The sequence below is a fragment of the Poeciliopsis prolifica genome, unplaced genomic scaffold, assembly GCF_027474105.1.
Source record: "Poeciliopsis prolifica strain line A6 unplaced genomic scaffold, Auburn_PproV2 SCAFFOLD069, whole genome shotgun sequence".
NCBI classification, from domain to species: domain Eukaryota; kingdom Metazoa; phylum Chordata; class Actinopteri; order Cyprinodontiformes; family Poeciliidae; genus Poeciliopsis; species Poeciliopsis prolifica.
This window is the reverse complement of record NW_026562444.1, coordinates 352,803-364,765: the sequence shown is the minus strand read 5'-3', so window position 1 is coordinate 364,765 and position 11,963 is coordinate 352,803. Positions and strand designations below refer to the sequence as shown.

At 46.2% G+C, this 11,963-nt stretch overlaps 1 protein-coding gene across 1 annotated transcript in view; it reads right to left on the bottom strand.

The window, feature by feature from the left end:
* Positions 1–11,963, bottom strand: part of LOC129351753 (brain acid soluble protein 1 homolog) — a 36,264-nt gene continuing 24,301 nt past the window's right edge. Inside the window, 2 exon segments of the mRNA XM_055020664.1 lie at positions 1–2,057; positions 2,059–2,483. Coding sequence (XP_054876639.1) covers positions 1,872–2,057; positions 2,059–2,469 — 597 coding nt within the window. The 5' untranslated portion in view covers positions 2,470–2,483 and the 3' untranslated portion in view covers positions 1–1,871.

The window sequence follows — 11,963 nt, the reverse complement described above, 5'->3', positions numbered from 1 at the left end:
GCGGTCGGAGTTTAGGTTGCTGGTATTCTCAGTATTTTACTCTCCAACGATACAAAGACATTAGTTTCACTGGAGCCTGGTGGAACTGGTGGAACTGGTGGAAGTGGAGGACAACTGGGTCACAAGCAGAATCTGAACGTTGCAAAGATAGGAGAATAACTTCTTCATAAACTTGTTTTCCCTTTTCATTTTTTAATTCAGCATTAATTTTTCCAGTGTCCTCCAGAGCTACAGATGGGATGCTAACAGACATGCTAACAAAAAGGATTCATCATATCAGTTTTTTTTCCCAAACTAAAGACCTCTGGTGGAAACAGCTGCAGCTTTTATCCATTTTTAGCTCGGAGTTGCAACAATTTCAGATCTTAACATGTATTTGGCACTTTAAATCATGACACTCATTCAGAAATAACTGAACATGATGTTTTCAAATTTAAGTTTAAAGAAGTCTTACTTATATTTTGTAAATGTGAGCAATGTGTTATTACAAGTGACATGAAATCATTTCCAAGAGCTAGTATGTGTGAACCCCAAGGCTGAGTCCTTGGCTCCCTGACGTTTCGTTTAAATAGGAATGATTTTCCATGTTTGCTGATCTCCAGTTGTCTGCTGGTGTTGCTGCTTCATATGCAGCTGCATAAATCCAACACAGCTGTTTCTGTGTTTGGAGTTTGTTACAGGATGGATTGAAAAGTCAGAACTTCTGTTGGAAAAAGAAAATGTTTCTTCAAGGGTGAAATCTTTGACTTAATTCTAAAGACTCATCGGTATCAAGTCTCAGGCAGGATATCTTGGGAGTCAAATTTGACAAACAATTCACGATATTAAGATATTAATATTCTACCGTTTTATGTCATTTCTTCTCTAAATACCAGGATGTTGAAGTGAAGAAAACGGCATCAACGCTCAGACTCAGGAATATTTAGAAGTTGCCCTAAATACTGAAGTATTTAATGTAAAACCTGACAGTTACAGTTTTACAGGATTTGGTTTTCTATCGGGGAGGAAAAGCTTCGCAGGATGTTTGAATGCCAGTTTAGTCTGCCGTCTTTAGAAAGACACAACTCGACACGTCCTTTCCAAAGCTCAGTAAACATCAGCGTTTTATCCTTACAAGGAAGTTCAGACGATCTGAGAGTTTCGCCTGTCGGCTGGATATGTCGCTTTCTATCCGATTGAAAGACCAGAGAATCACTTTAAGCTTCATTGGAACATTTTAAAGGTATTCTTGGCAAGGCTTTGCAAATTTTTTAAGTATTACAAATGCTAAAAAACCACTTAGTTTTCTTACAATATAGCTAAGGGTTTCAGTACAAAATGTAGAGTTTATGTGAAAAAATCCTACAGTTATTTGCAAAGCCAGCGATTTTCAACCTTTCAAATTCCCCAGGAAGCTCCAGCATTCTCAGCTCAAACAGTCGCAGCTCCACGCCGGGAGACGGGACGTTCTGGGTCACAAGACTGGACAGATGTAACGCAGATCCAGCTGGTGAAATGACCTTTGACCTCTCAATCCTCTGCAGCAGAGGCTGCAGGTGAGAGCATGAATGCAGGCCTTCTGGAGGTTATGAGTGGATGAAGGTGAAGGTGACGTTGCAAAGGCGCGTGGCCGACACAGACTCGTATCAAAGTTCAAATACTACAGCAGAAAAAATAGATTAAAACATAACAATAATAATAGCAATAATCATACGCATTGGTGGGAAACGTCTCCAGTCCTCCTTCTTCAACAAATCATCATCATCATCATCATTACAATTATTATTATTATTGTTATCGTAACAATATGGGCGGGCTAGTAATTTCATCTTTAAATCTTTGTCATCGTTGAGTTAGGTCATTTGTTTCTTGGTTTGGAAAGAAGCTGTCCATTAATCTTGAACTGCTACGGTTTGATCCTTGCTCGGCGGCTCCGTGCCGTTCGCCTCCTTGGCCGGAGCGTCGGCGGCTGGTGTTGAACTAGGTGCGGCGGCGCCATCTTTGGTCGCCGCGGGAGCCGCTGCCTCTGTGGGCTTGGGGTCAGGCGAGGTCGCCGGGGCCGCCTCGGCTTTGGCCGCCGGTTGCAGCGGGGGCCTCAGTCTTTTTGGCGTTGGCCTCCGCTTTGCTGTCGGCCGCAGCGGCGGGCGCCGCGGCCTTCTCCTCCGGCTCCTCTTTGGCCGGTTTGTCGTCAGCCTTGGCAGCGTTGGCGCTTTTCGGCGCCTCTGCGTTGGCGGCAGGTTTTTCCGACTCCTTGGCGGTGGGAGCGGCGTTCTTCTCCTCGTCCTTCGGTGCTGCGGCGTCCGCCGCCGCCGTCTCTTTGGCCGCCGTGTCGTTAGCTACCTCTTTAGCGTCGCCCGCCGCGGGGGCCTCGTCCTTCTTGTCCTTCGGCGCTTCGCTCTCCTCGGCCGAGGCGCCCTCTGCCTTGGCGTCTTTGGACTTGTCGTCGTTTACATTGTATCCCTTCTTCTTTTTGCTGAGCTTGCCTCCCATTTTAACTCTGGCCTCTAAAGCAGAAGGAGAGAAAAAAGGAAACTCAATATTCTAATGTAAATGGCTGTTTTCCAGGCCTTTACAAAGTCATTCACAAACATTTAACTAATTAAGGATTTAAATGACAAACCAACACAAAACAATCAGTTTTCAGTTATTCTGAGGAAGTTGATGCTCTTCATGGTGCAGAGACGGATGAACTCTGATGTAACGGATCTGTGCCGTACCAGAGGCACAACGCCTCCGTTCTTCATGCTGGTTTTATTTACTTCCTGTTCCTGTTTGTCGCAGCAATGCGAAGCGTCGACTGCGTTTTAACGTTGGATCTTAATTCTGATGACATTGGATGGAAGCGAAGCTGGAAAAGCGAAACCTGCTGAGGAAGTTCTGGACTTCCAGCTGCATCTGGTGGAAACGTTTCATCACTTTTTCTTTTACAACCCAGTTTTACTTCAGCAGAAGATAAAACAGCAAATATTCTTACAAACCCTGGAAACATTGGACATGTAAGAGCAACGCATCAGGCGACATGTTGCATCATGTAATAGCGTAGCCTCATGCTAACTGTGGATGTTTAGGTTTTCCTGCTTGTTTCATGCACTGCTCAGCGTGCGCCTCCAATAAACTCATCTCGGACCGATCCTTCATTTCAGCGCGTCTTTTCCGTCAGCGATTGGAAACATGAGGCGTAAAACAACGTCACATGAAGACAGAGAGCCTGACGTCAGATCAGCAGAGATCCGTTTCATCTCTGGTCACCAGGAACCAGGTCTGCTGGTTAAACACAGACTGAACTTCATGAACTTCATACGGATCCAAAGTGGAACGTTGCATTCCATGCATGCCAAGACGAAAGCCCCACACACACACACAGACACACACACACACACACACACACACACACACACACACACACACACACACACACACACACACACACACACACACAAACACAGACACACACACACACCCACACACACACACACACTTTTCTGGCTCCTCAATCAGCTGAAGGTTGGTTTCACCATCTGCCTGCTTTGCAGGGGAGGAAACTTCAACATGCAGCCATTCAGGCAGAAACGGCTGAAAGTGTGTTGGTTTGAACTGATGGAGCAAAGCCTCTGCATCTCCTTCAGGTTCACATCTGGATGTTTAACTTCTGCATTCGGAGCAGAAAACAGAAGCTGAGGTCCGACTTCAACCGTAGTTTTACAGTTTAGTTTAAACGTTTGTATAACGTTTGTATAAAGTAACAAAAACTAAAAGTGACTCGTTTGGTTCTCCAGATGTACATAAGAGAAATTATGTCTGAAAAAAAAATATTTTAACTTTTTCCTCAAAATTCTGACATTAATCTCTAAATTTCTGACTTTTCTCTCAAACTTTTCACTTTTTTTCCTGAGAATCCAGAGAGAAAAAAACATTTTCTTCTTCTTCCTATGGAGCTCCAGTTATTTATTGGCCCTGATCCTCTTCCGTACAGATGATGTTTGTTAAATGACTCGTCTTCCAGGCAGTGAAACGCAGCGCTGCTGCTCCCTGAATGGACCGGCGCCAGCCGCGAATCCGCTCAAAATGCTAATGTCCTCTGGGCCACAGACTGAATCTCCTCCATTCACACTAAACTCCTGTCAGTCCAGCGGCTGGCGTCTGCCAGGAACGCCGCTCCTGCCTCGGCTTTCTCTGGCCCACAATGGAGCGCTTCACGTCGTTTGACGGCGCTGGACAATGAGCTCCAATCAGCCGGCAGACAATGGCGGCTCGGCCGGCGGCTCCCTGCTGGGCGTGTGGTTTTGCTGCCCTGCAGCAACCTGGAGGAAACACAGCAAGTCCAACAAAACACCAACTGAAACCTGCAGGACAGTAAATATGATCCTGTGACGCCATTTTAAACCTCAGCAGAGAAGAAAGGCAGAGAAATACGAATCTGTTCAAAACAATTCAATGTGTTGCAATCATGCAACTGTTAGCAGGACGAATCTAACAGATCTGCTAACAGATGGAGGGCAGAGAGCAGAATCACTGCAAATGGTTTTATTCAGTGTTTCTGTGTTTTTAATCATATTTAACTGTTTTTATTGATTTATTAAAGTCAGGGTGTATTTTGAACTATTAATTCTATTGTTGAATTTAATCATATTTTTGCTTCAGTCTGATGACATGAAGTTTGTGTTGCAGACTTCTGCAGCTTATTATTAATGTTATTGTTAATGTTGGTTTTTTATATATTGTTAAAACTGTAAGAACATGTTAGTGTGAACCTTTATACGTGACGCTGCCGTTACGCCTGAATTTCCTCTTGGCGTGAAAATAAAATCTTTTGTTCTATAAACATAAGACATAAAATGGAGAAAACCTGAGATCATAATTTATGTTTTAGCTCTTTGTTCTCTAACAAACATCAACAGAACTGGTTGCACTGGAATTTCATGACTGGTTTCAGTGTAATGGAAATGCACGCCACACTTTTCAGATTTCAGTCTGTTATCCTCTGCTCTGTTTCAAGAAGCAGTTTGTTTGCAGCACAGCTTCAGCAGCCGTTGCTGTAAGAAGGTGAACTCTGTTTTAAATTTGCAGACTTTACTAAAGTCAACATGATGCATCTCCTCCTCGCGCCGCACAGGAATGTTCGCTGACATGATTAAAGCCTGCTGAGCTACTTTGTCCTGCTTTATTTCCGCCGTGTTCAGCAGTTAGCGCGCAGGCCCGGCCTCTTAAGGCTGCTGAGCTCACAAAGCGCATGATTGATCGCAGCAACATCGGCCCTCGCTGGAAAAGTATTTATGGAACATTATTAATCTCCAATCAGGCCGATGCTGCGCGTCAGGAGGGAGGGAGGCAGCGCAGCGGCTTCCTGAGGAGCAGATGGCTCACGTCTCCTCAGATTCTTCTCCAACTTCTCACCGTCTCTGGCGAGTCATCTGTCACGCCTCCACAGCGGCTCGGAAAACTCTGCAGTCCTGCTCCACAACCAAACACTGGCAACCAGAACGCAGCAAACTGGGAAATCAGACTGGGTAAAGCCTGGCAACGCTCAGAGTCCAGGGAACCTTTGGGTCTTTACTGGTAACTTAACATCAAGTAAATTAAGTGGATCGAACTTTTTACTGACACTCGGTTCTTGATTTAAACAAGCTGAGAGTCTGTGGGGTTAAAGCCAGTTAAAAATGAACAGTTACAGATTTTCTCAGTCGTTTTGGTGCTTTCTTGAATCAACAGTAAATTTATTTCTCAAAATAATTCATACAAACAGCAAAACACAGAAGAAATCCTTAGTTTGTGTCTTAAAATCAAACAGCTGAACACGACGGTGCTTCACAATGAGAAGTTTGGATGAATTCACTCGAAATCTGATCTTCTGCTGTAAACTACAGAAAGTTTTGATTATTGTAAATTATCTGCCCCCCCTCAAACTTCCTCCTGCCCTCTTGCCCCCCCTCAAACCCCTCCTGCCCTCCTGCCCCCCCTCAGTCCTCCTCCTGCCCTCCTGCCCCCCCTCAAACCCCCTCCTGCCCTCCTGCCCCCCCTCAGTCCTCCTCCTGCCCTCCTGCCCCCCTCAGTCCTCCTCCTGCCCTCCTGCCCCCCTCAGTCCTCCTCCTGCCCTCCTGCCCCCCCTCAGTCCTCCTCCTGCCCCCCATCAGACCTCCTCCTGCCCTCCTGCCCCCCTCAGTCCTCCTCCTGCCCTCCTGCCCCCCCTCAGTCCTCCTCCTGCCCTCCTGCCCCCCCTCAGACCTCCTCCTGCCCCCCTCAGTCCTCCTCCTGCCCTCCTGCCCCCCTCAGACGTCCTCCTGCCCCCCTCAGACCTCCTCCTGCCCTCCTGCCCCCTCAGTCCTCCTCCCCCCCCATCAGACCTCCTCCTGCCCTCCTGCCCCCCCTCAGTCCTCCTCCTGCCCTCCTGCCCCCCCTCAGACCTCCTCCTGCCCCCCCTCAGTCCTCCTCCTGCCCTCCTGCCCCCCCTCAGACCTCCTCCTGCCCCCCTCAGTCCTCCTCCTGCCCTCCTGCCCCCCCTCAGACCTCCTCCTGCCCCCCCTCAGTCCTCCTCCTGCCCCCCTCAGACCTCCTCCTGCCCTCCTGCCCCCCCTCAGTCCTCCTCCTGCCCCCCCTCAGTCCTCCTCCTGCCCTCCTGCCCCCCCTCAGACCTCCTCCTGCCCCCCCTCAGTCCTCCTCCTGCCCTCCTGCCCCAGCACATGGAGGTCTCTGCAGGTCGTGGCTCTTGATAACCTCAGCTTGCCCGTCCCAGCTGATTGTGCATCGCTGCCATCCAACATGACACCTGAAAGGTCAACGCCGTCAGCGAGCGGCTGCAGCGTTTTCGCTCTGAAGCGTCGCCTGGGAAACGGATGTGACAGCAGGAGGCCGCAGCAGCCGGACGCCTGACGGTCCGCACACCTTTCACCGGTCGCTTTGCTTCAATGGAAATCACCTTCAGAGAGGCCTTTTGCATTCATTACTCTCATCTCCAGGGAGTCTGAGTTCCTCATGCAGGTGAGACGGGGAGCAGTGAGGAACTGACATTTGGACCAGTAAACACCCAGTAAACACCCAGTAAACACCCAGAGCCCAGCAGTGTGAAGGCTGAGGTGACTGGTGGATTATAATGAGCTTATCTGGATCTTCAAAGAGCTTCTTAAAGGGATAACGCTGATAAACCGCAGAGGAAGAGCGGACCTCACAGAGAGAGGAGGCTAATCCAGCCAGCATGCTGCTACAGAGTCGTGACACAGATCGGGTCCCTCTGAATCCAGCCTGGGGGAACGCTGCACACGTTCTCCCTCCGTGTCACACTGACCTCCATTTTCAAAGGCTTCAGCCTCGTCAGACACAACGAGCGAGTAGCCGCGACACACACTGCTGCTGCTGCATCAGCTCTGGTTCTGATTAAAGGCCTGCAGCTTTAAAACGCAGGAACTGCAGCAACTCATCTCGCCTTACATGTTTCAGGAAATTCAACTCAAAGCTGAAATACATGAAATACACTGTAAAAACAGGAACCGTTGCTTCAGATTGTATGAGAGTGAATTAAAGTTTGCTGTTTTATTTCTGTTTATTAAATGGCTTCACAGTGGAGCAGCTGCTGGCAGGAAGAAGGTTTCTATTGTTGTGGTCACTAGATAACTAGTGACCACTTAGTGCGTTAAAGTTAACTTTAACCAGCTAATTTTGATTATTTTTAAAGTGGTTCATTTTTTTAACAATCACTTTTTGCCCTGCATTGATTCAACCCAGACCATAAATCTGATACACAAGCTAACATCCGCTAACCATAAATCTAATACACAAGCTAACATCCGCTAACCGTAAAGCTAACATCCGCTAACGACAGACAAGCTGCTTCTCTGCTACCGGGGGTCATTTCTGCTTCTGCAGGACCTGATTGGACCCTGGGAAAGACTGTTGCGTTTAAGTTGTGCTAAATGCTATCAGAGAAACCTAAACCTAAAACTCGTGTCTATGCTAACATATAGCAGCTAACGCTACATGTTAGCATCTACTTTTGTAAAGAAACTGCACGAATGATCAGGACTTGAAATTGAGAAAATTGCTTATTTTCCTGGTTTCCCTATAAATGTGGTTAACAGTCATTATATTAAGATATTCATATGATTTTACCTTGTAATTTTATTTGTTATGATTTTCAGCGTGGCTCTAACACCGCTATAGGACAGGAAGCGGTTTGGTTTGGACAGATCAGTGCTGTGGTCCAGCAGTTCAGATGGAGAACGGTGCGCTCCCTCCCTGTTTCTGAATGGAAGGAAGCAGTAACTTCCTCCAGCCGGATGATTTAAGGCGAGTTTGTTTCACCGAACAGCAGCTTGAAAACTGGAGCATAAAATCTGACCCAACCTCACAAACACACAAATAAAAACACTGGAAGAGAAACGAGAGGAAGCTGAGGGACCCAGGAAAGGCTCACATTCAGAGATCTGACTTTCCAAGAACATCCAAAACTGAATTCACTGGAAGTGTTTTCTTTCTCCAGTCTCAGCCTGAACTGACGGAGCTGCAAGTGGAAGTTAAAGCAGAGAAGCCAACATAAACGACACCATCTGTGGAAATTGGTACTGGTCCCCAGTGTGGAAGCGAGCAGCAGGACCAGGGGCTGCGTCTATTTTTGTCCAACAAACATTCAGCTTCAGGAGGCTGACATCATCCGTCAGGCCAGAGATTAAAACAAGGTGACGATTGGATTTAGATTCTGTCCAATTTATTAAAAAAATATTTATATTTAAACAGCAGCAGAGGGCAAGAAAAATGAAACTAAATATTTCATTTTTGCAGTCAGACATGTTGTATCTGTCATTAGCATGTAGCTTCTAAGTTTGTAATACAAACGAATTAGAAGATTTTTATAACAACATGTGGAGGATGGGAATTTAAACTGGAATGAATCTTACCAACTGAAAATATCTCACAACTGATTTTTCTGGTCAGTTTTCTATGTGTTGACGTTCAGACATTGTTTATGAAAAGCCCGACATTCAGACGTCCTCAATGAGCGACCTTATGAAGGTAAAGCTCAGAGGAATCCTCTGCTTCATCCAAATTCACTGATGGTTTAACTGCAGTATAAATAATGGTTGACTGACTGAAACACAGCGCTCCGTTTATGGCGGGAAAGATGATTTGAAAACTATGGGATTTAATACCAGCAGAGGCAAAAATCTGATTTTTGGGTTTTTAGCTGTGAAACTCATCTCCACTGCATCTGCAGGTTTATGAAGAAACTGTTTATTGACGGAGACGACAGGAGACAGGATGAATCTGAACAGAGAGAATCTGGGAAGTTTGCTTGAGCTGTTGCTTTCATCATGTTGGGTAAGCAAGAGGACAGATGGACGGATAGAATGAGGTCTGATTCGTTTTTAAGCCTGGTTGATTAAGAGGTCAACACATTCCTCTGAAAACAATCACCAAATCATCTGCAACTTACAGAACCGAAGCTGCCAAGTCCAGAGACAGACGTTCTGAAAACCTGGAAAACCTTCATCCAGGAACGTCTGGGAAAAGATGCATAAGGAACCAGAGGAAACCTGCGACTCCTGAACACCTTTGCAGAAGCAGGACCTGGTAATCCAAGAAGCAGTTTTCTAAAAATCTGGAGTCGTCTTACTGTCTGCCACGACTTTTAACCTTGGCCAGCTGGTGGAATTACTTATGAGTCAATAACTACCACCCAGGGGCTTCTGGAGAGCAGACTGCCTTATTTAAAACACACTGACCACACAGATACAGCCATGTGTGCTTAAATGGTGAGGAACACACACACACACACACATTAGTGGGCGTTTAGACGATCAATCCTCAAATTGATAGAGCTTGAGAAAAGTCCAGTGCTGGAAATGGGTATTGATTATCCGCTGCAGAGCCGCTGTGTGTTCAGCTGCTGCTTATGAGTCAGAGGACGCACTCAGCAGAGATGAAAGCCAGCGAGGCGCTTTGAGACGCTTTCCACTCAGACATTTAGCAGTGAATACAAAATCTGTCCAAGCGCTTTGTTGGCTGCACAGAAAACTGACAGCAGACAAAACAAAACAGGAAGGCGAAACAGATTATGTCCGTCTCTCTGGATCCACTGGCATTTTGTTCTGCAGAATCCCGTCTCTTTCAGACAGTCACACGACCTCCATGACTGCAAACCAGGACAAATGATTTGTTCTGGGTCTGAAGTTATGTGTTATTTTTGCAACAGGAGTTCTTGTAGCAACAGTTATCAGCATATTTACACCTGCTGGTATAAACGGTAACTCATACATCCCAGTCATGGCAAGACTGACTTGGCCTCCTGAGGTCTGCACAGAGCACAGATGGTTTAGCTGTGGTGAAACTATGGCCCATGGAAATGTCTGCAGTGAGATTGTAATGTTTTAGCACTGGGTGACAGTGGACTGAATGTAACGGCTCAATGAACTCGAGAGAGAATGGGTTCACACTGTTCTGGTTTCAGAGAAACCGGAACATTTTTGCTCGTTTGCACGACGCCAGTGACCGGAGTCTCCCACCGCCGCTTTCTGGAACCAGGATTCAACTTTCCTGTATCGCCGCCGCCGGAGGTGTGAAGGAGTCTGCCAGTGTGAAAACATGCAGTGGCAAATGCATGATGGTCGGTTAGCTTTATGCACGGGAAGAAAACAGCAAAAAACAAAAATGGAGGACAGCATTGTTCTGTGTGTGATACTGAACCGAGTCGCCACCAGGACCATGATGCATTTCAGTAGCGGAGGAAATTGAGATGCTTTGGCGCTACCTTGCTAATCACAGTGTAAACACTCTGGTCTCCAACTGAGCCAAGAAACAACAGACTGTTAGAAAATGTTTTAAAAAATTTGCAGCTTGAGCAACACTGTTGTTCAAAAGTCTCAACAAAAACATCGCTATTTCACGTGAAACTATGCACACGCTCTGTCTGCACTGATGAAGATTCACTAAACTGAATGTGAAACTGACAGCTTGACCTCCTTTCTGATTATCAATACATCCTGATTCATTGGATTAACATTGATTCCACATCCTTGATCCTGATATTCGCAAACTTTTCTAACCGGATGTGTAAGAAAAGTTAAACCAATCAGGAGTCAGCGCAGAATCTCATCGTTTCCTCGTTGCTGCCTTTAGATGCGTCCCGCTGGCAGAGGCAGATTCCTGGACTTCTAGCAGAACCATTAAACTTTTGAATGAAACAGATCTGATAGCAGGTCCTACATTTTGGGCCATTAGCCATTAGCTCTTGCTAAAGTCCAAAATGTGATGAGCCGCAAATCATCACATTTGTTCTCACATTTCCACTCAAAGGTTTTATGTGATGAGGAATTTTAACTTTAAATAATAATAAAAATTCCAAACTAAGATAATATTTGTTTGTTCTGCATCAAATTAGACAGTGTCAGCAAAATCTGTTATCTATTTAAAGCAAACAGAACTGTAGAGAAGTATGAATATTAAGCAGTCCCTGTATTTAGACCCGGGTTTTATTTTCTGTCTCCATCTATGCGACACGTCTAACATCACATTTCCTGCTGAATGCTGGAAGCTTCTGGCCGGTTTTCCTGTAAAACGTTGAGCGTGTTTCAGGGTGTGTTTGACACATCCGGGTCAGCCTTTCAGGCTCTGTTTGGGGAAGAACAGGTGCAGTTGGAGCTTCAGCAGGTCTGGAGAAACAAAACTCACTGATCTCAGGTTTCTGCCAGCCAGGCAGCGCTCAATCAGAGATGATTTAGGTTTTTACTGAAAACCTAAATCCCCGGTCATAAATATAAAGCCCTGTGTTAATTAGACTAAAAGTATTGAATGCTGTGAACACACAGCAGAGCGTCCACTGAGGCAGAGGCAGTGGATCCCGTCCGCCCGCCGGTTAATGTGACTGATTGGATTTGTCAGATGCGTTGGCCGCCTCGGCCCGCTTGCTGTTTTCTCAGACAGATAAGAGACTCAGGCGACCGAGGACAAAGATAAAAAAAAAACCCCCAAGGCCTGTTTGATATTTCCATGGTCCCGAC